Source organism: Poecilia reticulata, chromosome 20 (assembly GCF_904066995.2).
Source record: "Poecilia reticulata chromosome 20, P_reticulata-male-v2, whole genome shotgun sequence".
Classification (NCBI taxonomy): Eukaryota; Metazoa; Chordata; class Actinopteri; order Cyprinodontiformes; family Poeciliidae; genus Poecilia; species Poecilia reticulata.
In genome coordinates this window covers 14,795,333-14,822,212 of record NC_088849.1, presented here as the reverse complement: position 1 = coordinate 14,822,212, position 26,880 = coordinate 14,795,333, and the positions used below count along the sequence as shown (strand labels likewise).

General features: G+C 39.1%; 1 protein-coding gene across 3 annotated transcripts; it reads right to left on the bottom strand.

The window, feature by feature from the left end:
- Positions 1–529: 529 nt before the first annotated feature.
- drd3 (dopamine receptor D3) lies at positions 530–26,630 on the bottom strand. Of its 3 annotated transcripts, none has more exons than XM_008396334.3 (8): positions 26,110–26,630; positions 23,189–23,518; positions 13,728–13,840; positions 10,717–10,853; positions 8,501–8,694; positions 5,826–5,891; positions 3,774–4,143; positions 530–1,432 (listed from the first exon to the last, which is right to left on the bottom strand). In XM_008396334.3, the coding sequence occupies exons 2-8, from the start codon at positions 23,474–23,476 to the stop codon at positions 1,236–1,238; spliced, it is 1,365 nt and encodes a 454-aa protein (XP_008394556.1). In that variant the 5' UTR covers positions 23,477–23,518; positions 26,110–26,630; the 3' UTR covers positions 530–1,235. The 3 variants fall into 3 exon arrangements, with proteins under 3 accessions (XP_008394556.1, XP_008394555.1, XP_081457685.1); XM_008396333.3 differs by having other exon boundaries at positions 3,774–4,146; positions 26,110–26,628; XM_081601559.1 differs by having other exon boundaries at positions 1,224–1,341; positions 3,774–4,146.
- Between the last annotated feature and the right edge of the window lie 250 nt (positions 26,631–26,880).

Sequence of the window (26,880 nt, the reverse complement as noted above, 5' to 3'; positions counted from 1 at the left end):
TTTCAGGGTCCATATTTAAATACTTTCTAACCCACTTGACATTACTTGTTACTGAAGCCAATGGAATAACTTGAAACTTTCTTGTTTGTGTCGATTCTGGTCATTCACAAGATGTTTACTGCCGGCATTTCTAGAGCATAAACAAATCTTATATTTATAAAATCTTACATTTGAAAGGTAACACTTTATACTATTTTCTTTTTTAATTTTAACTGCTTTCGTGTTAAGAAGGAAATGCTTCTATGACTAATTTCTTTAATTTTCGTTTAGTTCTGCAATATATTTTCCTGTCTTCAGAAATAAGTAGAACTCAGATTGCACGTCCAACTCTAGGTTACAAATTATTTTTTAATGACACTTTTTTCTATTTTATTTTATTTACAATGCATTGCCTGGGCTATTTTGTCCACAACAAATCTGCTCAAGGTTTGCAGTCCAACGTGAGCAGCTGGCAGGCTGTTCTAAATCACTGACGAGATTGCCATTTAATGTAGTCCTCTTGGAATAAAATAAAAAAGGTTTTTACACCCAAGTTTCACTTTTTTTTATTCAAATGAATCCACACCGAGCACAACAGCTGCACATCAATACATATGAAAACCTCCAGAACGACTTTGCGTCTTGGCAGGGACCAGCTCAATCCCTTGGGCACACTTCTAATACGTAGTTGTGAATTTTGATTTGTGTATGCGCTGTCGAGTACCTGAAGGTCGCGGAGATGAAGGAGGGGGCAAACAGGAGAGGCGAGTAGCGTCAGTTCATCCACGTGATGCAGAGGCAGAGGGCCTTCGGATGAAGAGGCCCGCACATCCATTTATCAGCCTTAAAGCTCCATTTGGACTCCTAAGAGGTTTTAGATTCATATCGACCCAAAGTCATGAACTGAGGAGCTGTGCCAATGAAGAAGTACATATATCGTACAATACAAATCCCCAAAACATAAGAAATAAAAAAAAGAATACCTTGTGCTGTTCTCCAAACAGTGTGCTTGAACAATAATAGTATTGTATGAGCAATAATACTGTTAAAAATCAAATCCCAGCTTTGTTAGAAAAAAAGACTTTTATATGCATTTATTGCTCCCCGCATCCTTCATCCTCCTGTACGCTTTCCTCCACCGACTTCTTTCTTGGGGTCACAGTTTTACCAAATGTGCAATGCCTGAGTTATTGCACAAGCAGTCTGATTTCCATTTTAATCTCCTGACATGTTTCCCCCCCCGCCCCGCCCTCCGTTCAGCAGCTGAGGATTTTGATGAACGCCCGTCTGAACTCGATGTTGAAGGTGGTGTAAATGACAGGGTTGAGGGCGCTGTTCACGTATCCCAGCCAGGTAAAAGCACTGTATAGTTCAGGAGGCACATAGCACGTCCGGCAGTGGGTGTTCAGAATGTGCGTCACAAAAAAAGGCAGCCAGCAGATGAGGAACACCCCTGAAGCAGGAAGACAGTGGAGCGGCGTGGAGGAAGAACAACAGGCAGTCGAGAGGGCGAGCAGAACGAAAGTGGTGGGGGAAAAAAACGGGTTGAAAACCAAGAATATGGAACGAGGAGAAAGGGTTTGTGGAGTTAGTTGTAGGGGATTGAAATGAAAATGAGGAAAAGGAGAGAGAAAACAGAATGATTAATTAATTATGATCTCAGTACATGGTGCCTTACTTTCCCAGACTAGCGACTCCAAAAGACATCAGTAACCATAGAGTAGCTTAACATATTTAGATGCCGGAGGAAGACAGACAATTCAGAAAATACACCACTTTTGTATTTAAATAAGACAGAATATTAGGAAAATTAATTTGCGCTGTGGTTGATTTGTTGAGGAAGTCAGAATTTGGATCTGGGTATTACAACCTGCCAATGTTGCAACGATGCGTTTTAACCGGAAATTATGTTTTCCAGTTGTAGGGCTACACTTCAAGAAATAATCCTACATGCTGCACTGTTAGAGATGCACCTTTCAATACCTAAAGCTTAACTTTTGGCTTTGGCTTTTTTGAACATCAACCCAAAGTGAAACAGGAACATTTGTTGTGATCAGTGCTTCAGTTCCACCAGCTGCATGCAAATAAGCACAAATTTCTTTTCCAATATTTTATGTCATTGTATTCTGATGACACTGTGTTTTCATCTCCTTTGATTAAAGCAGGCTGGTATATTTTGATATGTTTTCATCCGACAAATAATTGGCAGTTTTTTGGTATTTTCCTAAATACAAGGCCATCTTCTACTTCCACTGTTTAGTGATCAATACTTCATTGTAAGCTGACTTATACTCATTGGACATTTTTACTTTTTGTCACATTACGTCCACAGATATTTGGCATTTTGTTTCCAGAACGCTTTACTCTGAAGCTCCCTTGATAAAAGACTAAAATATAATAACTAATCATCCTGAACAGACCAACCTTCCATGAAATGTGTTGGCACATTTATGCTATACGGGTCGTTTCCATAAAGATATTGAAACTGACGATTGGTCAGAAGATAAAGGGGACTGAAGGCAGGACAATCCTGTAAAATAACTTGCTACAGACTGCAAAGGACTTAGACAGGGACAGACTTAGACAGGGACTATTTCAGATGGATGATAAAAACATGCAATGCAGTGGTTGGTTTAAATCTGTCTGCAGCTCTTCTCTTTGAGTGCCACTGTCACTGCATCCCTGCTCCAGCTTCAGACCGAAGCATATTCATGTGTTATAGTGGCCCAAAGTGCAGAGCTAAATAGAACTGATGATCTGAGGCAATAATTGAAAAGTCACAGAAGAGTCCATCCAATGTGGCTGAGGTTGAGCTATTTTGGTAGAGACGAACCCAAAAGAGTTAGAGCTGTAATTGTTTCCCAGTTGCTTCCCAGACCATACAGTCTGTCATTTGTAAAAGCTCTTCCAAACCCAAGTATCAGTTTTCTTTCTCTTCACAATAATGCAGTACTCTGTCTATGTCTATTGCATACAATCTGTAAAAAAAATACATTAAAGTTTGAGGTTGTAATGTGCCAAATGGGAAAAAAAAGTGCCTGAGTTGCAAAAATATGAATATTTTTGCAACTCAGGCACTTTTTTTTGGTTAGGGTTAGGGTAAGGGGTTAGGGTAGGGTTAGGGTTAGGGTTAGGGTTAGGGTTTTTTTTGGATTTTCCATGTAGAAAGAACAGGTTTGATTTTTTAAAATTAAAAATCAATGTTGTTTTTGATGTAGTTAGTGATGTACACACAATAAAAGATAAAGGCTGTGGAGAAACTGTAGTTTAGGCTCTATATAACTCGATTCTGAAGACTACAGGGAAAATGTGTCGAGGTCGCTGAGACCGAGATCTTCGTCTGTGTATGCGCAGGGCTCTCATTACAGACACCAGTGTAATGTAATCAAGCATCACTGATTCGAGTTTTGTCAGACATTTGCAGTCCCAGAGCTAACTGGACCGAGCCTAAAGTAACTTGGCTGGTCAGTGAGGTGTGTGGACGAGGTGTCAGGGGCTGCACACACTGCAAACCTGCGGCCAGGGTGACCTCTCTGTGACATTTAAGCTTTTACTGCAAGAAGTGTGGCCCAGGCACACAAATTAAGCAAATGCCATATTGCTGTCATGATAAAAGAAGAGCTTGCGTGGTCAGGTATAAACGTGGCAGAAAAGTTCATTGGGAAAATGTGAAAGGAGCCGGAAGTGGATTAAAGAACAGGGCCACTTTAACAGAAGTGTCTCCGTGATTTGTTCTTTTGACATTTACATTCTGGTTGCCTTGTTTAATCCGTATTATGAGAGGCTTGACTCACCAAGCACAATAGCCAACATCTGAGTTGCCTTTTTTTCCCGTGCGTGCATGGTCCTGAATCGCTGGCTGGTCTGAGAATGAGACATCGGCCGCAGTGACGTGTGCGTCCGTCCGTTTGACAGATCCTTCACCTCGCAGCCCATCCTGACAGGAGGAAGCTCCGTCTGGTCATTGTCCTCTGCGTCCTGCCCCACTTGGTTCTGCTCCAGGTCCAACTCGGTGCGTCCACAGGAGGCGTGGCTGATGCTGCAGTAGTTCTGCGTGTCCACCGGGGGCAGCATGGAGTTCTCCACCGGTCCGGTCTTGGGGCGTTTGCGCCACAGGCAGCCCGAGAGCAGATTGGGCTTCGACGGCCCCGACGGTTCCACACTCTGCTGAGGTGAACAAAGGATTACCAGTCAGTGTGGATATTTAGCTGATTGCTTGAGCTGCACCAAACCATCTGCAAATAAGTCACAAACTTCAAGCTTCTTCAAACCCCAAACGTGACAGTCGCAGCATCAAGATCCATCACACACAGATATTTCCAGGTCATTCGTTACATCTGTAGTTTTCCTTTTAACAAGTCATTTTGACATCAGAAAAAACAACAAAAGTCTCTTAGCGTGGCTGAAAAAAAAGAGGCCTGAACAATTTTCAGTGAATCAAGTTTTTCTGTTTAAAGGAAAGTGTTTTTTTGTTTGTTTGTTTTATTTTGGAAAGTTAAACTTTAATAGATTTCATTTTTCAGCAATATTGGCACATGCCAACTCTGACAAAAGTAGTTGTTTCTCATCTGATGGTATCACTGCCATTGATTGGCCAGCAAATTAACTTGATCTAAGTCCCAGACAAGGTAATGAAGGTCGTTATTAAAGCAACCTGGGCTTCCTGAACACCTCAGCAGAGTCACATCCTGATTCCCTCCACACCGCCTCGCATTGATTGACGAATTCATGCAAGTGGCTCAGGGACATTTAAGGAGGATGACATTTCTGTATTATTAACATCTTTTTAATTGGTCTCCCGTGATATTCTAATTGTCATTACCTGCGAGCTATGATAATCCAAACGAACAGAAACAAGCACTTGAAATATATCACCTTGAGTCTAATGAAGCTGTGTGATTTATGAGGCTCATTTATTGAGCCGAATTAGACAAATAAATTAACTTTTCTATGACATTCTAATCTATTGAGATGCAACTGTAACATTAGCTACTTGTTTAAATGTAAATAAATGAAATTCTGTTTTAAATTGTGCTTACAGCAATGCTTAATGCCCTGAGTTTGAAAAAAAAAATCATAATTATTTCAGCTTTTATCTTTGATCAATTGCACTCTGCAGCCTTTCATTCCTGGTTTCCTCAAACCTCGAATGTGGAGCCAATTGAAACCATTAGCTTGTCCTCTTTAGGTTCATGTGGAAAACACTAGCAGGTAAGTGCTACTTCACTAAGCCAACAAAGTGGTGAATAGGGATTTTTTTAAAAATGTAACCTTGCAGCACATTCATGCTCTTCAGAGAGGCTCCAAGCTTTTCATACCGCAGCACACATCAGGAAGTGTATTGTGTGTATTAGTGAATACAGTCTTTCAATCTGGCATCATGGTTCATAAACCTCTCATACAACTAAATCTTCACCAGCAGTTTCAACGAGCTTTTTCCTTCATGAGTAATAATACTGATTAACAGGCTTCAAGCTGTGTGGCCAAAAACCAAAACATTTTGCGCCATATTCCGATTTATCTGATCTCGTGTTTTCCGCTGAGCAAAGTGAGATTGTTATTTGTTCAGCTGTCGAGCAGCCTGCAGGTTGTGCAGGTGCTGCAGTGCGTCACCCACAGACTTTGCTTATAGCTGACAAGCGACCAGATGACGTCAAGAAACAAGTCACGCTTTAGAATCGCAATTTTAGACTCCTTCTTTGACCTCTGGGTTTGTAACCACTCAATGGAATGGAAAAAAAAATAGAGGAAACGATAAAAACTGAAGCACCAGGTTACAACACCGGCACTGTCACTAACAAGATTCAATTGGTTGCATTTGATCTCTACCTAAAAATATCACTCACCACTTTAATCCTTATAGGCGATAAGTCATGTTTTGCCCTGGGAGTCTCTTCCTGCAGACATGTCTCCTAAGAAAACAGAAAGAAGGCAAATATAGAAAATAGTTTGAGACGAACATACAAAACTCCATCAGTCTACGGACAGAACTGTTTTCTTGCATTTGCACAAAACCCTCTGATTCAGCTTGCCTCATTTCAGAGGACAGTTTTATTGGAATTCATGACAGGGACAAAACAAATCAAGGAAATTAGGTTTCCTGTCGGGTGTGTTTTCACGCAGGCTGACTCTTGAGCCAACTCAATTAGAGCTCATGACAAACTTGATGATTTGCACTATTTAGTATGCTGAGAAGATAAAGACTTAAATCCCAACTAGAAGGATTTATAATCTGCTTAATTATTAGTTTTTTTTGGTTTATTTAAGAAAGTAAACAACAAAAAGAGCAACAACGCATAACAAAAGTACAAGATCCACATATAGCAAACAAGCAATATTTTAAACTCTACATTTATTGAAAAATAACAAGAATGTTGCATTTACCTAAAAACTAAACAATAACTATTTCGAATTAAACAGACAATGGTTCTTCAGTTTTTTAATAATCACCGTCACAGAATTTTGTTCCAGTCTTAACAAAAAAATTGATTGACCTAAAAAAAAAAGCGTCCTCTGAGAGGAACAACACAATCTTGATTTCACTGCAGTTTTTATTTATTTATATTACGTCGTTTTTATGCTACCAAACTTATGTGAATGAAAAATACAAGAAAAACAACGTCCTTATGCAGGACACACATTTACATATTTTCATAATCTTTTTAAGTTCAAGATGTTAATTAAATTTCCTGCTATTGATCAACAGTGAAAATATGCTGATTTCTTAGGAATATTCTTGTGGGGGAGGGTTTTCTTGAGTAAAAATTGTAATTGTGCTGCAGATAAATGATTTGATAAATATAACTGTACAGATTTGAACATATTTTAATACTTTTGATTGTCTTATCAATTAGTGTTGTACTAAACTCTTAAGCAAAACTGCACTCATATCAAAAAAAGCTATATCAGAAATAGGTTTTTTTTTAAATATATGTATATATATATGATTTAAGTAAAGCAACTTTTTTTAATCTTTAAATGTCTTTTGTCCAGAAAGTCTGTGGCTTTATTAGCAGAATAATGACAAAATTCAAGTTTTCTTGCTTTCACTTTAAATTAACTTGATAAATTCATAAAACGACATTTTATTCTTTTTAATCTTTTAGGTGAAGTAACAAGACATTGAAGTAAGCAACTGAAATTGCTACCTCAGCAGTCCATTGAGAAAAAATAGTCCATTTGAAAAATACGAGTTGCATGCCAACGTCAGCATTGTTCAATCATCACAGTTTACCTGAAATGACTCAGATCTTCTAGATTTTCCAATTTTTCATTTTATTTTAATCAAACAAACATTGTGAGCAGACCATTAAATTACTGTTTTTAATGTGCCTGATTAGTGTGCACACTATACTGTGAATTAGTTCAAAGACAGAAGTCGGCACATTGTCACATCCTTCTTGATTAAGCACACTATTTTTAACTTGACGAGTCAATTTAATTAAGCGGAGCTTTATTTGGACAGACAGCCGTGTCCAGTGTGCATAAACTGTGCTTTACATTTACATTTCCTCTCTAACCCCTGTTCCTCTGAACACTCTGCTGCACTTCGCTTACACTTACAAAGCCGCCTCACACAAAATTACAGCAGCCTGATGTCACCCGGATAATTTTATGCTGCACAAATATACTTGACATTGCTTTTGAACCCTTTTATCTGTAGATTTCAAAAACTTTTTTTTTCTTGCAGACCAAGAACTTTAACACTGTGGGTTTTTATGATTTCTAATAGCGTTCGTTTTATCACCCTTCATAAAATTAGCTTTTTAAGGTTTAAAGAGGAGCATGGATGGTGTCGGTTCATTAGTTTACATTGAAAAAGGACACAGTGTGACAATTATTAGATTAAATTACATTTTATTTTGACAGTATATAATGAGTATTCTGTTAATTTTTTACTTCCATATTTTCTGTTTTCCATACTATATTTAATATATTAGGGGTTTAATACATAAATATCTAAATACAAGCCAGATGAGCGCAGGACACTGAAAAGCCCTGCAATATAGTATAAAATCATCTATATTATTTATTCTTTTATTACAATAGAATAAAATAGGATAGAATAGAAATGCATCTTATCACCCAACTGCAAAAATTAGTTCAATACCAAACAGACACTGAGTCGGAAGACAAAATTTGTAAAAGTGACTGATGTTCAGAGATAAAAAGGTCTCCAGTTGCATATTTTAGTTATTAATGAATAAGGTATTTTAATAAGTTATCAGTGGTTGATGAATAAAAATCAAGGTTAATGAGTGAATTAAAACATTAATGAGTGAACTTTGTCTGAAATGGCTCTGAGGCTCCTTTTCACAAAGTCAGAAGTCAAAGACTTATTTAATCACGACTTGACAAAACAGGACTAACAGCAAACTCTATTCCCTTGCTATTAACTTAATATTTATTTATGAGTACTTTATTCAGCTTCTTCCAAAATGTCATCATTCTAAAGTTCTGCAAAAGACACAAGTTCCCTAAAAAAAAGAAAACCAAAGGGAAAAGGATGTTTTGAACTTACCATTGAAGGCTGAGTAGAGCCAGGCTGTACTTTTCCGCTGGCCTGTCCAAAGGCAATCCTTTTCCGTCTCATCCTGAGGAAGACGTAGATGCGGATGTAGACCAGCAGAGTGACGATGAACGGCAGGTAAAAGGACACCACGGATGAGTAAATCACAAAGTCCGGATTAGAAATGGAGCACACCAAAGGGTCATCTGTGGTACAAAAGTAAAATGACAGTGTTTGAGGTCAAAATGTGAAAACATGTTAAAAAGGAGTGTGGAGGTTTTGATAATGCCGTTTTACTATGTTATGCAGAGGTGAAATGACAGATTGTGCTTCAGTGCTTGTTCTACAAGAGATAATTATTAAAATAGCTCTCTTCAAATGAGCTAAATTGATAGTCATTTTACTAAACGTTCTTGCCAGTGTCAGCTCTGAGGAAATTAGCTGCTGTGTTCCTGTTTTCCTGAAGCTGGGGTTATTTCATCAGACCCTCAGATTCGGAAAAACAATTTAGAGGTTGATCAGTTCTTCCTCCACTTTCTTTGACTCCTAATCATGTCTTTAGTTGCATGACATTAACACCGTATTAAATCCTGTCAGCAATGTGGACACATAATCTTGTAACTGACCCTTCTTATTTAACATCAAAACCACCATCTGCAGTCATGTTTTTGAGACAAAGGTCAACACGCTTTCACAGAGGGTAGACAAGGCTAATCACAACTCCAATCCTTTAAAGAAGACAGAATCCAAAGCCTTAACAAATTACAGGCTCGTAAATAATCAGATATTTTGGCAAAAAATTATGGAACAGGGAGTTAATGCACAAACATCTCTTTCTAATAAACATAACTGCTAACTACTTTTCATACAGAGTTTCAACCACACAGAATATCTGAAACTGCAGTGGTTTTAAATTGCAGGGATGATTTGCTAAGACACAGTTACTAAGCATTAGTAAGTCTCAGAGCAGCACACAGCTACTGTGCTAAACTAGTACAGATCCTGTTTGTTTGGACTCTAGCACTAGAGTCACATTCACCCAGGCAGGAGGAAGCTGGAATCGAACCCACAACCTTCCGATCAAAAGACAACTACTCTACCTACAGAGCCACAGTCGCTATGCTGATGACAGACAATGTTATATTTCTTCTTGACTGCATCACCCCAGCTCATTCAATTCACTATGCAAGCAAAACAATGTATAATTATTGAATCGTTGAATCATGGTATAATAATTATATAGATACGAGACCAAATAACTGGTGGATATTTTAGATTATTGTAATGCTTTTTGTGCTGATCCTTGTAAAAATTAATTTGACAGCTGCAGATCAACTAAAACGAGTCCAAAACCAGGAGATGATCATGAAACTGACTCTCTCTTGTAAAGAGATGGATTTAAAGATGTTGTCATTGTTCCATAAATATACTGCTTCCAGAAAGCAGTATATTATCTTGGGACAAATACATTCTGGAGATGATTGCCAGGTCTGAGCCATCAAGTCTAGCTCTTCCCAGCCTCATTCACCAAAGACTGTCTTCATGTAGGACAAAAAGTCATGGACTCTTGGTAACAAGGGGCCAAAATGAGCCTAATAAACTCTGCATGAACCTGAACTGGAGGTAGGTTCAGTGTACAGAGCAATACTCCCAAGGTCTGCTCTGCTAAGAAGTCCTTTGCTTTGGACCAGCAGCCTGTGTTGGGTTGGACATCCACACAACAGATAACATTTCAAATGAGTCAAGAGGCAGAGAGGAATGATAAGAAAATAAAAATTTTTTTTCTGAGCACGATTGTCTACAAACTGGAAATACAATTTATTGCTGATTCGAACCATTGGCACCAGTCTGTGGCCTCTTGGTAAGGCATTATTGATCTAATTTAGCTCATGATGTGAGATATGTTTTCTTTCACTCTATGTTCTCAATAACTAAACAAGGTGAGGCAGAAAAGCTTCTAGGTTTTTTTTTTACCTTTGTTTCTTTGGTTTCCTTCAAGGCACCTTAAAGTGGCTTGTTTATGGACTGTGCAATAAAAATAAACTCGCCTTGCTGTGCTCATGAGTCCAAGTTTATGTATCACGTCTCCTGCTGCCCTAAACAAGAAGCACACCGACTTTAAACCTTAGTGTCATGTTGTGCCTTGCATCCTGTTCCGCTGTGTGTACTGTGTATCTAGGGCACATCTGGACATAAAAGCAAAGGTAGGATTCTGTTGTCATCCTGACCTGTTGTGTTGAAACCGAACAGCAGGGGACAGGAGACTGTGAATGCCAGGACCCACACAGTGGCAATCATCACAAACACTCTCTTCCTCGAACGGTGGGTTGTGTTGTACAAGACGGGCATCACCACTGCTGTGTACCTGCACATAAAAAACACCCAGAGGAGCCGAAAGTGTGAGAATGCAGGAGATAAGGATGTGGCATTGAAAACGCTGATACAGGACCGTAAATGAGAGCAATTAAAAGGAGGATAAAATGGCCCTTGAGGAAAAACGTTGGGACTTTTTGCATCCCAAGAAATCAGCGCGGAGAGGATGGATGATAGACTCAAATCTAGACCACATCTATTTAGAAACAAGTTGAGTATTCAGCAAGAACTCTAGAATGGCTTTGATTTAATGGTTAATCAGTTCGCTTTATGTGCCACGAGTGTATAATGAGCTCAGGGTAAAAAAAATAAAATAAAAAAATGGGTGAAGAAGCTGCAATTATGCTGGACTTCAACCCTAAGTGGATGCGGCATTGTGTTGTTTAGAGCCAGATAACTGCCACCATTGTTTATTCTCATGTGAATAATTACTCCGGATGTGCTCTGAGCAAAAAAAGAAAAAACAAAAAAACAAAGAGTTAAAGCCACTTAGTTTCCATTTTATTCTTTTGTTCTATTTAAGCCAAGGTTGTGTCAGGTTAAAGAGTGTAATGGTAAATTATAATACACTCTTTGGTTTACAATAAGCTGATCTGCTGAGCTCTAAGTTCATTTGCACCTCCAACTGCCATTATTTCTGTTTTTTTGTGCATTTTCTGTCTAAGGGGCACAGGGAACCTATTGTTATGAACATATAAATAAACAATGGGGTAATAAAAGTAATGCAGGCATACTATTCACGACCAGTGGCAACAAATGCTCCTAATAACTCGAAACTTCATAATTATGTGCACCGCTGACTCACACAGTAATCAATCACAGAAAATGGCTTTATAACAATATAACACTCTATGGTGTAAATTAGCTTGTTGTAAGGAAAGCAGGTGTCTAACAATATGCAATTACCCTAACAAAAGAAGCTAAAAGAATAATTCGTCAGCTAAACCCTAAAATGGAGCTTTAAACTTGTGGTTATCAGGTATTTTTGGAATCTTGTTCTATGAGGAACAAGATGAGACGTTTTCTGGACCAAACGATGAAGACACACTTCAGCTGGACCCATTTTTGGAAAGATCAGATTATGTGTTTGAGACTACATGATCGTGGACAGAGAAACAGCACAAAGTAAATGGATTACCTCTCAGTCTGTCCAATATTCTGCCCTATGTTACTTCAAAAACTATTCCTGTATGATAAAAAGGGAACCGATCTATTTTTTTATATACAGATTAAGAAACATTTTAACTTTTAAAATTAAGGACCTTGCTCCTTGGAAGCAAGGTCCTTACTTGCTTCCAAGGACCTTACTTGGAAGCAAGTAAGGTCCTGTCCAAATGTTTGTATATAATCTTCTACAAGAAAGAAAGGTATTATAAAAGAATATTCCATTATTCTTTTTTTAATTCTTCAGGGGTGGGTTTTGCATAAATGTAGGTCTGTATCCCAAGCTGAGCCACATTACACCTTACAGCAAACAAGTTCAGCAAGCTTGAATTAATTGACACCACAGAGGATCAATATTATACACACAGACTCAATTACAAACATAAACTAGCACTAACATTTAAAGAACCCGCTTTTAAATCTTGTCTACAGGGTTGAGATCAAGCCCAGTCTTTTAGCTTAATGTTAGCATACTTTATTCAGTCCAACACCAGCTGAGACCTGTGTCAGGGAAATAGTTTTTAAAGTTTCAACTATGTAGCTGCTGATCTGAGTTGAAGCTGTTCTTCTGGAATGCACTAGTACAAAAAAAAAAAAATCAATACCTTTTCCAGCATGCTAAATACCTACTGGAGATATATCTTATTGTAAGATGAAATATTGAACTGTTTGGCAAAATGAACAAGGAGAATGTTTGGAGGAGACTTTAAGGCTAAATGGTTCAAGCATGGTGGTGGTAGCACCAAGATGAGTGCTTGGTTGGATGCACAAGTGAGTCTCTGAATTTTTTTTATTTTATCTCAAATCAGCAGCTAAATGATTTGGAAACAATTCCAACGTGGTCCTGACCTCAACCTACTTGAATGTAGAATGTATAGTGATTAAGCTGCTGACGGCTATAAAAAGAACGAACTTCCCCTGAAAAATGAGCAGAGACGCTACACTAAATATTAGTTTGGGTGTGTGTGTTTAAATTTGAGCCTGTGTGCGTCGTTGTCAGCCTTTTGTGGGTTAGAGAAAATTCCCAATCAATTTGAACTTGTGCATGTGTTTGTTTTTTTTTTTAAGCTGCTTGCGGCATATTCGTTCTGCCCTGGGGAAAAGAGCCGCTTAAGTTTAAACAACATTTAACACTCAGGCAAGCACTCACTATTCATCGGTAATGAAGGAGGTTATTGTCATAAGCTAACAGATGCACAGCAAAAACCTGGGATTAATGGGACATTAACTGTAATATGGTCTCACGGGAGCATTCATCTTCCTCAGCAGCTCCGTTAACCCGCTCCCTGATACGAGCTGTATAAATAGATCCCTCAGCACCTCTGGGTCGTGAGTAGACCTTTACTAATTCTACTGTACTTTTGATGCCTCCTCAGGGCTGTAAGTACGAAGATCTTGGAGAGATATTAAATATTAATTGTTGCACAAGAAGAAAACCAAACAAATAAATAATGTAAATATGTAGTGCACATCCACAGCAAACTTTTAACACAATTCCCCTGGAACAACTGCATGAGAACGTTTAAAGTGGGGGAAAAACTTGCTCGGTTTTCTCCACATGAGCCAAGCAAGCGGTTTAAAGAAAACATTGTCACAACCGTCGTCTCCACCCAGCAGCAGTCTTCAAAACATCCAGGGGACTGAGAGTCGTCATTGGCAGCTACACACAGTCAGTCGATGCACCGAGGAGGTCCGCACTCACCTGTCAATGCTGATAGCACACAGGTTGAGGATGCTGGCAGTGCACATCATGACATCCAGCGTGACGAAGATGTTACAGTAGAGCCTGCTGAAAAGCCAGGCGCCGCCGACCACCTGCACAGGACAGACGGGCTGATTAGCAGAGCCCATTTTCTCTTCCTTTCCATCACCATGAAGTGTGACTCACTGGTGAATGCACTCAGTCGTGCAAGTGACAGAAGGTCAGGGGAAAGGGAAACTGAGCACACAAAAGGTGTTTTTCTTTTTTTTTTTTTTTACCAGCAGTGCACGAAGAAAAACAGGCCAGGGCCGCAGTGCTTTGTCTCACTTTTACTCAATTACAACTTAAGAACTAGGCTAAGTTATGCTTTGCATATGGGCTTATGTTGTATACTTTTATTCATTTTTTCACATTACAAACACAAACTGCATATTTCAAAATGATGATGTATGTGATAGGCCCTCACAACATAGTGCATGAATAGGAAGTGTAATTGAAAAGTATTCATTTTAATTAAAAACTATTAACCATTAAGCCCCTCTGAGTCGATATTTTGTATAGCAAACTTTTGCTGCAATCATAGAAGCAAATCCTATAACTAGTTCATTTTCTGCTTTGCAAACTAACTCAAACTCCTCAGTCAAGATTTCAATGGAGGTCATCCGTGGAGCTCAATAGGCAAATAGCACAGACATAGTTTTATCTAAATATCAACATATCTTTAGTGGTATGTTTAAGGTTGTCGGCCTTTTAAAATATTAACCTCTACTCCCCATCTTGACTCTTTTGTCTGCTGTGTTCCTTAGTTTTCATTATGCTTTTTGTTCTCAAACCTCTGAAACCGTCAACTGGATTCACACAGAGATTACATTACAAACAGGTGCACTCTATTTCATAATTAGGTGACTTCTGAAAGCACTTTGTTCCACTGTATTTGATTTAGTGGTGTTAGATTAAAGAGCAGAATAGAAATTGCTGGCTCATTCAGATCATCATTTGTTCCTTTCACTTTAATATTACGCACCACTACAGACACTAAGGCACAAAATCCCAGTAAAATCTACTGAAGATTGTTAAGATATTAAGTGAAAAATGTTAAGGGTGTATGAATGCTTTTGCAAAGCAATGACACTTTAGTGCCAAGTGCATGATATGTAGCTGAGCCATGACTCTGATCCTAAAAAAAGAAAGTTGGAGGAGGAAAAGTGTCTAAGATGTTGCATCACTGACTTAAATTGCTCTCATTGCTTTCCATAAAAGGGGACAAACAACAAGCCAAACGTACAAGACCCTCACCTCCCTCATCCCCAGTCTGTAATAGCTGTCTGACAGAGATAGATGGGATCCAAATGCCGTCGCCTCATTTCCGAATCAGTGCTCCATGTACGGGGAGGTGGCAGGCACACGTGGCAATCCAAAATATCATGTGCAGATAACAAAGTAAATACTCGGAAATCTCTCCCTTACTTGCAGCACAAGATTTGTAAGTGCAAGTATTTTCTTCTAACAGACTAACAGAGGGGGAAAAAAAAATAAAAATGGCGCTGCTTATCAAGCGGTTTACCAAAAAAACTAGGTCACACGGGGTCTGAACATCTGAGCCTCCTTTTTCCACTTTTTTTTTTTTTTGACTGATTAAAATGCAGGAACGACATCAGCATGTCAGAAAACCTCAAATTTCATTGTGATGTTTCCCCAATGTAGCGCAGACAAGAAAGAATTTGCTGAATATTTAAAGATGAGGTGAATGAAGTACAGAGAAGAACCTGTCAAAGAATTTACTGGCCTCCAAACACAACTACTGCACATCCAATTTCTACAGTAAAAACAAAAACAAAACAAACTACTAGGTTCAGGCTTAGACAGGCTGCTGTACCTTTACTGCCTCTCATGAGTTTGAAGCTCAGCTTTTGCCAGCAGCAGGGAAAAAAAATGGAGCTTGCAGAAATCAATTCTCACAGTTTATAAATTGCACCCTCAATTTTTGCAATCCATGTGTAGGGGTTTGTAAAAAAGGCCCAAAGATGTGTAAGCCACATCCTTCCCCATCTATCCATGTAACTCACTGTCACTGAGTGTGTTTTTAATCTGGGGCTCCCACTCTGGATTTAGCTATGCTTGACTGATTTTTTATTATTATTATTTTTTATCCTCTTATGTCTTGTTTGATATTTTTTCTTAATCTGACGTGCAGAGTACATTACAATCACTCACATTACTTTTAAGTAATTTTGTGGTTTACCAAGATACTGAGCTGCCAATCAAATTTCTATTCCTTTGACAATGTGTCCTTTAGGGTTGGTTTAAATGATACAATGACATGGTTCAGTTTCTTCTTACAGAGACGATAGAAAAAAGAAAATCGCAGAACCTTCATCTAAAATGTATGTTCAAGCTATTTCTTCTTTGTTTTTTGTTTTGTTTTTGTATTATTTAGAAGTGAACTGCTTCTCGAAATCTGCATGAGGTCAGATTTGGGCTCTGCCTTCACTATTACTGATATATAGTTTTAAAAAAGTTTTCTTTTTCCTATTTAAAACCACATGTTGAATGTATTTAATTTAAATAATTCTTTGCAACCAATCTTCCCAGTTTTCAAAGCGGTCTAGACTTGGAAAACATGTTTAGACACAATAAAGTAGCAGCGTACTTCAGGATATGTACACTGCTAGTGAGCTAGAGCATGTATTCAATTAGTTCAAGAAAAAAAAAGAGTCAAAGTTAGAAAAATCAATTGAAATATCCCTTTAAGTAGAAATCAATTAGAAGATTATGGGCTACAGTTGGTAACCCCAAAAAATAGTTTTTTGGAAAATTCTAAGATAATAAACAAACAGACAAGCAAAAAAACAAGGACCGTTACTGTACGGCCTCCAAACTCATTACAAAGACTGCTTAATAAATAGTTGCTCAAAAGAGAGTTGTCAACACACTACATAAAGATGACGAGCCACAAAAAATGTAACTGTTAGAGAAGTTGACTGTTTCTATATCACTGCAGTTAAAATATTAATGGAAACTTGTGTGGTGGGAAAAGTGTACATAAACAACATAAATAACCACAGCCTTAAGAGGATTGTCTTTCCTGATTCCTGGTCTCCTAAGCCCTCTTAGATGAGATTACATTTTGCATCTCATTTTGAAATTAATTTGAAAGAGTTCACAGACGCCATGAATACTGAACATGTGCACCATGGTTACAGAAGCAACAGAAATACTACTAAAATGTTGAAGCAACTATCTAAAAATTACATAATCTAAACTTATGCCACACAATGCAGACGCTCTGTCTGCACTGATGAAGATTCTCGCTTTTTTTTTTTGCTAAATACGTGAAATGATGAGTTTGACCTTCTGTCTGATCAACTCAGCTGATAACTAATACTGAATGTTCAATGAAAGCATTGCCCCATGATTTTCAGTAATTAAGTTGAACATTAATAATAAAAACAATTAACAAGGTGGTGTTGCCGTGGCAAACAATAAACTCTCTCCTGAAATCCCTGAGATATATATATAAAAAATAAATTATTTAAATAAAAATAGAAAGTGTTCTGTTTAGTTAAAATATATAACACAGGGTAGTCAAGGCACAAAAACTACCTTGTCAGCGTTAGCTAAATTTAGCTTCTTAACAGAACTTTAAACGTGTCATAATTCAAGGCCACTAAACTGCAACTTACACAAATTATTGTTTGCAAATGAGCCTAAGAAACACTGTCTTGTCCCAGGCTATATATAAATTTGATTTACTGAAACACACCACAGCCTCCTCCCTCTTGTGTTCAGCGGAGCCTTAACTTCCTGCCCCACTGTGCCTTAATTGCAGGAGTGGAAACACCTGTGTGAACGCTGGATGTCCAGCTGCAGCCAATCTACAATCAAGCTCTAACAAAAGGCCCCTGCATTCCACTTAGCTTGCTGCCAAATCATAGCTGGAATTGACACTGTTCGTCTTGCTTCAGCAACACCTTGGATTTGCTGCTCTGCTGGCACTCTTAATATTAATCCCTGTCCCTTTTTTTGTTTGCAGTGTTTCTGCTCCACTGCCTCGGTTTTCCATGGTCCGGGTTCTTCTCAGTTTTTCTTCATCCTTCAGACCGTGAATCAGAGCCACGCCATTAGTAATTAATAAATGAAACACTTGATCTGTTAATATAAATTAAGTGCTAAATATGCCATGTATACAGCCTTGCAAAACTATTGACACTCTCTGAGTGAGCTTTTTCACATGTTGTCACATTGCAGCCACAATCTCAAATGTATTTTACTGGGATCCTTTTGTGGCAAACAAGCAGAAAGTAGAGCAATATTGTGAAGTGAGACTTAAAGAATGTGGTTTATGACATCTTTTCCCAAATGTGAAGAGTAGCATTCAGTCCATTTTGAGTAATGCTTTGTATAATCACCTTTCACTGCAATTACAGCCTCAAGTCTTTTAAAGTGAATCTCTACAAGCTTTGCACAAAGAGAATTAAAAATTTTCTCATTGAGCATTTCAGAACATGAGTTCTTGATGAACATGCTATGAATTAAAGTAAACTGCTGTAGCCCTGGCTACAGTGGCATTGTGTTGCTGGAAGGTAAACCTCTGCCACAGTCTAAAGTTGTTTCCATCCTGCACTGTCCTGCATTTGGTACCATCACTCAATGAACTCTGACCATGTTCCCTGCCCTTCTCAAGACATCCATCCATTTTCTTGCACCCTTGTCCCTTAGTGGGGTTGGGAGTGTTGCTGGTGCCCATCTCCAGCTAACATTCCGGGCGAGAGGCGGGGTACACCCTGGACAGGTCGCCAGTCTGTCGCAAGGCAACACAGAGACACACAGGACAAACAACCACGCACACACACACCTAGGGACAATTTGGAGAGGCCAATTAACCTGACAGTCATGTTTTTGGACTGCGGGAGGAAACCGGAGTACCCGGAGAAAACCCACGCATGCACAGGGAGAACATGCAAACTCCATGCAGAAAGACCGGGGCCGGGAATCGAACCCAGAACCTTCTTGCTGCAAGTCAACAGCTCTACCAACTGCGCCACTGTGCAGCCCTTCAAGACATCCATTTCCACAAAATGATGCCACTACCATGTTCAACACTGGTAAAGGTGTGTTTAGGATTGTGTGTAGTGTTGTTCGTCTGTCACGCGTGCATGCAGGCAAAAACAAGTTGACTTTGGTCTCATCTGACCAGATGTCCACACGTCTGCTTTGTTTCCTGGGGCCTTTCATGGCTTTTATTCAATAATTGCTTTCTACTTCCAAACTGTCCACAAAGGTCAGATTTAACAAGCCATTTAAACTGTCAACTTCCACCAAATTTTCATTTAGGAGGAGGTATTGAAGGTATTGATTTTATTTGTTGAAAAAAATAGAGGAAATTATATATTTTTTTCAGTCTTTTGTATTGGGCTGCCGTAAAATCTTGACAAAACATGTTAAACTTTGCGGTTTTGATGTTGGAACATGTGAAAAAGTTCAAGGTACATTAAATGTTTTCGCAAAGCTTTGCAGTCTCATCACCTGATGCATTCCACACTGTTCTCCTAAAACAAGTTTGAAAATCATCACATTTTCTGAAAACGTTTGGTTTTAAATCTATTTCTAAACACCAGTATGCAGTACACAATACATAACTTGGTTGTCACCTTCCATCTTACGCCACAACACTTAAAAACCTTTTTGGACATATTTGATAAGCGTCCAATGGCGGAGGATCAGCAGACGCCTCGCAGTGGCCGCATTAGAACCTGTTATCTATGCTGTCAGCAAGTCGGTGCACAATATGTCCCAGTATAAAGACACAGCAGGTAAGGAAACTGTGGTCTGGCAGTTAGATAGTAAATTTCACGGTGGGGGGAAAAAAACAAAACAAACATTCACATGAAGAGATTTTGGGTTGTAATTTAAGCATTAAATCAATCAAAAAAAGAAAACTAGATTTTTCTGTTTGTACAAACTTCAAAATTGAAATAAAAACAACTCGCTGAAACAAATCTAAGCAAATGTCATGTTTGGGCATCTGCTTACTTTTTTTGAAAAGTTGTTGAATAAATAAATGTTAGGAAAGTTTTTGAGCGAATGAGTATTCCCTCATTACTGGGTGAGAATCGATCAGTCCGACATGAAAGATGTGAAGAAGCTGAGTCATTTCATTCACCAGAAAAGCTTTCACTCTCCCTTTTGTGTCCTCACACAAATTCAGAGATTCTTTCATTGGGTTTTTTTTTTTCCTTTTTTTTTTCCGTGGGATTAAGGTCAAGTCTTTGACAACTACAGCTCACCACATTGACGATATTTTCCTTTGATAACGCTTTGATAAAACGTCTTGCTTCGTTTTACAGACCAAATTTATTTGAAGCTAGAGATAATGATGAGTCGCTTTGGCCCCTGATGCAGCGAGAGACAGCCTGAACAATGCCCCTTTCACAATGACGTACCGAATAGTTGCAGAAACTGTGTCTGTGACCCAAAAGTTTTGTTTTGTGCTCATCATTCATTCAGAACACATTTTTCAGCAACTTTCCACCTCGTTCGTGCTGTTTTCAGTAAACTGCTGCAGGCGGCAAAGATCTTTTCTGAGAAGTGGAGCTTTCTCCTCCTGGTCCTGCCAATGCACACCATCATTACTCAGCCTTGCTCAAACGGTGGACTCATAAACGCCATAGTTGGTTAATGTTAGACTTTGGTTGACATTGAAATTAAGATTAATTAAGATGGATCAAACACTAATAAGGAATTGTATAAAAAAAATGAAACCTGACTTAACTTTTAGGCTCATATTTATAAAAGGAAGAAGAGTCTTTGAAAGTTTTCACATTGCTCACAGCAAGATGAAACATATTTTATGTAGAGTTTGTGCAATGACATCAAAGTAGTGGATAACAAAGTGGAATGAATGGAAATTATATCTTGTTTTCAAATTGTTTGTGTGAAAATGTGAAAATATTCACCCTCCCCCATTTTGCTTTGAGTCACCTTAATAAAATGAAGAGTTGCCTTCAGAATTTCTGTAATTGGTAAACAGACAAATCTAAATATATATCTATTAGTTGTGTAAAGGCTTATTAAAGAACATGAGTGAACAAACATCATCATGATGACCACAAGACGAGGTCAGACATAAGGTTTTGAAGAAGCTTAAAGCAAAAAATGTCCCGCAATTGGAACATCTCAAAGAGCATTGTTCAGTCTATTATCTGAAAACGTAAAGTGTGGCTCAACTGCAAATCTAGCAAAAGTGTCTGTCCACCTAAACTGACAGAAAAGGCAATGAGAGATTATTCAGAGAAGCAGCCAAGAGGACCATGGTTCACTCCACAAATGTGGACTTCACTTAAATGTGGCAAGATGAAAATCACGGTTGAAAAGAAGCCCCAAGCAGTCCTGTGTTCAATTTCACACAAGCCATATAGGGCACAGAGCAGCAGAAAACGAACACTGTAAAACACACAACATCCCCGTCATGGTGTCGGCATCGTGATTTTACAATTCATTTATTTTGCAAGAACAGGTAAGGTGCACAGGAGGATGTTTGGAGCTAAATGAAGGGCAATGCTGTATGAAAACTTGCTAGAGGCTGCAAAAAGAATCGAGACTTGGGCAAAGGCTCACCTTCAAACCTAACATACAACCAGATATCTAATATGAGAGTCTATATTTCAAAGCCTGTTTCATTTTATAAAACAATTGAAAGTCTTTAGTAACACTTAAAAATAATGCTCTTCTGAGATGCCCTTTGATGAATCTGACATAATTTTTAAAGAAATGGGAAAATGATTTGTTTATGAAGAGGAAATCACACAACAGACACGCAGCTTTAATCGCAGCAAACATGTTTCAACAAGCATATTTCTTTCTGGTACAAGTACAAATTTTATAGTACTTTCACATAAAATCCCAATTAAATACACTAATGTTTGTGGGTGTGGCATGACAAAATGTGAACACATATAAAGGGTGTGGATACTTTTCTGAGGCCCTGTACTTCCACTCTTAAAATAGAGCTGTTGCAGTAGACAAATCGTACATTCTCAGGCGCTGGAAAGCATCATTCAGGATGAGTTGTGGAAGGAGAGCGCTCGCTCCCTGATGCCAATACAGCCACTTTACTACGGTAGAGGTCGTAGCTTAACTCAACCGTCCAAGGATAAGGTGACATGGGAGGAGGCGCATGATTTGTTCGCGCCCACAGAGGAGAGAGTGATTATCACATTTCTTGCAGAAACGGTCTTAGAAAAGCTAACCAGGAACCCTGCGGTCGCAATAACACAATCTGTCTTTTTCACCCTACAGCGGACGGTGTTTACTTTGGCAGCTTTTGTGATCTTTTTGTGGTATTTAGTGCTTAGCTTGATATGTTTTCCATCACTCTTTTTCAATCCAAAATGGAAGTCATGCAAAAAAATTTAAAATAAAATCCTGGAAAGCATAACACACATGGAAGTTAAAGCTCATGACTGACCCCAATTAAGGTTCTTGCCTAACTAAATTTACTGTCCACAGGAGGTGATCAAATTTGATTTGTCAGTCTTTTCTCACTGTGTGTCCCTGAAGTTGACGTGCAGCTGGATTTTTGTGAAAACCAATTACTTTCTCAAGATGTGGACCAAACTTTGTCCGGTGGGGTGCCTGTTTACTAAGCATAATCACACTTTAAACCAGATGATTATCAGACCGCATGCCGTCAAGTCCATCCTTAAGCAACACAATTAGTCGCTTCAAGGGTGCCTGTGTAATATAAACATGACTGTAAGACAGTTCGTCTTCAGAGTCCAGTCTTTCTTTGAAATAGATGCTTGAGGCTTGTGTTTGGGTGCACACGAACCGGGGTTGCCAAGCAGCGAATAACATGACGTGAGGTGCTGAGGAAATTAACAATTAACTGGTAAATAAAGATTAATTAGGACAAATAGCCGTTTTCTATTTAAAATTTACTTCTCCGAAGCTCTCACAGTTGATTAGTCATCGCCAATTAGGACCAAGACGTCACCAAAGCCAGTAAATCACTATGTAATTATTTAGCAAATTAAGAGATAATAATATTAATCAAGAAAATGAGGAGCCGCAAATGTATTCATGCATATAGGAAAATGAAGTATAGTAATGTGGAAACTATAAAACCAGGCCAACTAAAAAAACAACAACAAAAAAAACATGGCATCTGAACCAAAAAGGTTGGGTAATCACAGTTCATTCATAATTTAAGATACATTGTCAGGTTGAGCTGGATAGCATTTTTCACTCGATAAGTAATATAATTTAAAATCTACACTTTGTTTCTACTTAGAATATGCTACTTTCACATCAAATTTTGTGTTATTATTAGAAACCTTTCAAAGTGACAGCAGACATTTGAAAGCGGGCAAATGCTTCCTCTTGCCGCTCCACAGGGACGCTTGGGCTCATAAATACTCCAGTAGGTTTGCTGAAGCACATTTACCAGGCCAGGTACATACCTCCAGGTATACGGCCCAGGGCATGACCAGCGACGCCACCAGCAGGTCAGCCACAGCCAAGCTGACCACCAGGTAGTTTGTGGTCGTCTGGAGCGAGCGCTCTCTCAACACGGCCAGACACACCAACACGTTCCCAAACACGATGGCCAGGATGAGCAGGGAGTACAGCATGGCGTAGTAGTTGAGCTCCCCCTCATCCCTCCCGGACGCATCCGACTCGTTCTTCTCGTCCCATCCGAGGCGGTCCGACTCGTTCCAGAGCCGCTCTGCGCTGCTAAACATCGCCATGGGTTTTTCCCGGTGACATGGGAGGTGAGATATTTGGCAAACCTGTCCCAGACAAATAAAAGGAGCATTGTTCAGTGTCACAAAACACTTTTTTGCCTGAATTCCCATGCAAACATGGACAATATATTTCATATAACAGCTCATTAGTCAGATACTGTAAGTACAGCATAATTGTCCTCTGATGCTGAGAGCACAGAACAAAGAACCTTCTGGGAAAACTGCCTCTTAGCAACAGCGGTCAGATGAACTGATAAATAAAATGAAACGGTAGAAATCCCAGCTGAAATGCTATTTTCTGTGCATCACTTCTGTTTCCATGCAACATTGTTTCAGTTTTCCTGCTGAATGAGGAATGGAGGCAATACTGTCAGCCTTTGTGCCTCCAATAGGTACACTTACCTAAATAAAGACACAGCAGAAAAAAATGCTTAAAGCAGCAAAAGTCCTGCATATGAAACCAATTTTTCCCTCCTTGCAGTTCAGATGTTGTGTAGTAAAACTATTAAACCAGAGATTTATTTTAATGTGGGTCTAGGAGTCTAAACGGCATCTCTGAGATGTCCAGTTGGCTCCAGTCCCACGTTCTCCTCCTCTTCCCTCTCATTACTCTCGAAACCTCCCAGCATGGCCTCAAGCCAAATGTCAGACTATCCGACTAGCAGCGGTGCTCACACCTGTGCCTGCTTCCCAAACTGTGACTTGGTAAGACTTTCCCACAGACTTCTTTCCCGGAAAGAGCCAGTCCATTGCCCTACCCTATTTGCTTCACACAGAGGGTCTGGGCTCTTGGTTTTGAGAAACGATTTCTTCCTGGAGTCGTGGACAGTGTTGAGGTTTTAAATTTTAGCCAATTGCTAACGTTTGCTCGTGATGTATGTAATGTGCCAGTTCGCTTACTGGGAATGGCCTTCGCTGTAAATGACCATCCTCCACTGCGAAGAGAGAAGTTCTGAGCTGAGCTATTCGGCTGTTAATGTTAATTCTATATTTGGAAGCTTGGACAACACGGACTGAATGTTCACTTCCTCTGCTGCCATCACTCAACCAACATAAAGACTACAATTCTAAAACAGCACAGAAAATCAACGTCATCATTCACAACTTCTCCTTTTGTTCGCTGATTGACCTGGTAATAAATCCACTGAAGACAATCCAAGTCCAGGGGAGAAAGCCTTTGCTGGAAGGAGGAGTGTTTTTTTCTTTTTTTGTCCAAGTGGAATTGCACAGGAAGGTAATGTCCAGGCTATTGAACTGCTGTAGCACTTAAAAAAATTAACCCAAATATTCTACCAGACACCTGAATGTTTTGGGTAAAAACTAACTAATATTTAGAACTGTACCTTGCTTCATCCACTTCGAAAATTAGCTTAGTTCAATGTACTAAAATCTACTGAAACATAAACCCTCATCATGATACAGCTGTCACTGTGTTCCACTGAGAGTAAGGTGTTCTTGTGATACTTGCTGTTGTTGTTGCACAAATTTATCTTATGTAATTGTGATGCAAATGTCCAAGATTGGTTTCATGAGACCATAATACGTTCTCCTACAAAGCCTTCATAATTTTTTGCCAGGCCTGAATGTCCCTTTGAATGAAAGGGCGTCCATTTAAATGAAAGCTCTACTCCCTAGTCAACACAGAGACTTACATGGAAGAGGAAAACAGGAGATTGTTACACACGGAGAGGAACCTGCACTAACCAGGGATTTCTGCAGCACGTAATTTTGCCGCCACAAAAAATTACGTATATATATATATATATATATATATATATATATATATATACTGTAGGTACTAAACAAGCAGATCCATCTTATCCATAATCTCTCTCCCTGAACTGCAGAGAGAGAGTGAAAGAGAGAGGTCGGATTTAGACCTGGATGGCACCCAGGTTTTTGAAGATTTCCTCAGTCTATTATCCCAGTCAGTTCCTGAACGGATCTAGTATCACACTGATGCCTACTGAAGAAGCTGAAGAAGCCGAGGAAGATTAAGACACACTGAGACAGATCAGTTTCAAATCTCCTAATTGGAGTGCTTTGGTGAATTTATCACATAAAATTATGTTTGACAGCTACACAAAATGGCAATCATAAATCATTTTAGTGAAAATGCATGGAATGTAAGCTCATGAACAGACATTAATTTTTAATTTGAAAGCAGTAAAAGGATTTATTTACCCCCGAAAATGATGCTCCTCTTTACCCTTTGGTTCATAAAACAATCTGCAGCCCCAATGACAAACCTCTCAGTTCATAGTTGATTTACTCTGACTGCTGCAAGAGGATTGGGTTCATTTTATTTTCGTTATTTATTTGCAATCAAAACCTCGCTGACAGAATCTGCTTGTTCCGGGTTAAATGTATGCGAGATTGATCAAATCTTAATTTGCAAGCGCAATAATGAACTTTTGAGATTTGGAGCGCCTAATCGGGACTTGGAATCTGACTTTGGCAAAAGGCTGAAGTCAAATAAATCAGCGATAATTATTTGTTCATATGGTTGAGTAGCAAAGCCAACTTGAGACACAAAACAGCGAGGAATATAGCTTAAACGTTTTTAGAGCTTCATGACGCGGTAATTGGTGCGTTTTCCTCCCACGCAAACAAAAAGTGCACACACATTTCCATACCTGTTACCGTTTCCCAGTGGAGGATTCATCAGATGCCATCGTGGAGCCGCTTAATCCGCGCTGAAATAAAAGTTGTCCGGTTACAGCTTCCATCTCCAGCGGGAGGAGCGCTCCGTGCCATTGCGCGCAGGGTGGATGATGTAAATGAAAGGGGCTTTGTGAGAAACCAAGCTGGTTACTTCATCTCGACCGAACTCTCCGAGCTTCTGAGGCAGCTGTTCACACGCTTTCTGCTCCTTTTTTTTTTTTTTTTTTTTTTTTGGAGGCGCAGTGGAGGCGCGTAACTGGAGTAGCAGGCGCAGATATTATGTGCAAGTAAATGAACAGTTTTTACTTAAACAAAAAAGAAAAACTAATTTATTGTCTCGCTCAAGATTAGTAGCCTTCATGTCCCTCAGTCTGCCTGGGTCGTACATTGCTGGAAGAGGCGTTCAAACGAAAATGGTCTAATGTTGGCCTCATTAAACAAGCAAATGAGAGGACCAGTCAGACAGGGCGCAAATCAGGTCAGCCTGGGAACCGGGGGTGTGGAGGGGGGGATGCTGAGACTGTCGCACCTTTTTTTTTTCCACCAGGGACGCTTCCAAAATGTTTTGTAAGAGGGTGGTGGATTGGGAGTAATACCGCTAGGGTGGCTTCTAATAGTCTTGTCAATTAATTAAAATATTATTCAAAAGTTTATCTACTTCAGTAACTCATTTCATTAATTGAAATCTCAATTATGTAGAATAATTGCACCGATATTTCAAGTCTTTATCTCTGTTAAGGATG

Excerpts from the sequence above, each read along its gene's own strand:
- drd3 (XM_008396333.3), bottom strand. The coding sequence starts at position 23,476 with ATGGCGATGTTTAGCAGCGCAGAGCGGCTCTGGAACGAGTCGGACCGC. Across the intron at positions 13,841-23,188 it reads CCTGGGCCGTATACCTGGAG|GTGGTCGGCGGCGCCTGGCT; the intron begins GTATGTACCTGG and ends TGTCCTGTGCAG. Across the intron at positions 5,892-8,500 it reads GCTCTACTCAGCCTTCAATG|GAGACATGTCTGCAGGAAGA; the intron begins GTAAGTTCAAAA and ends CTGTTTTCTTAG.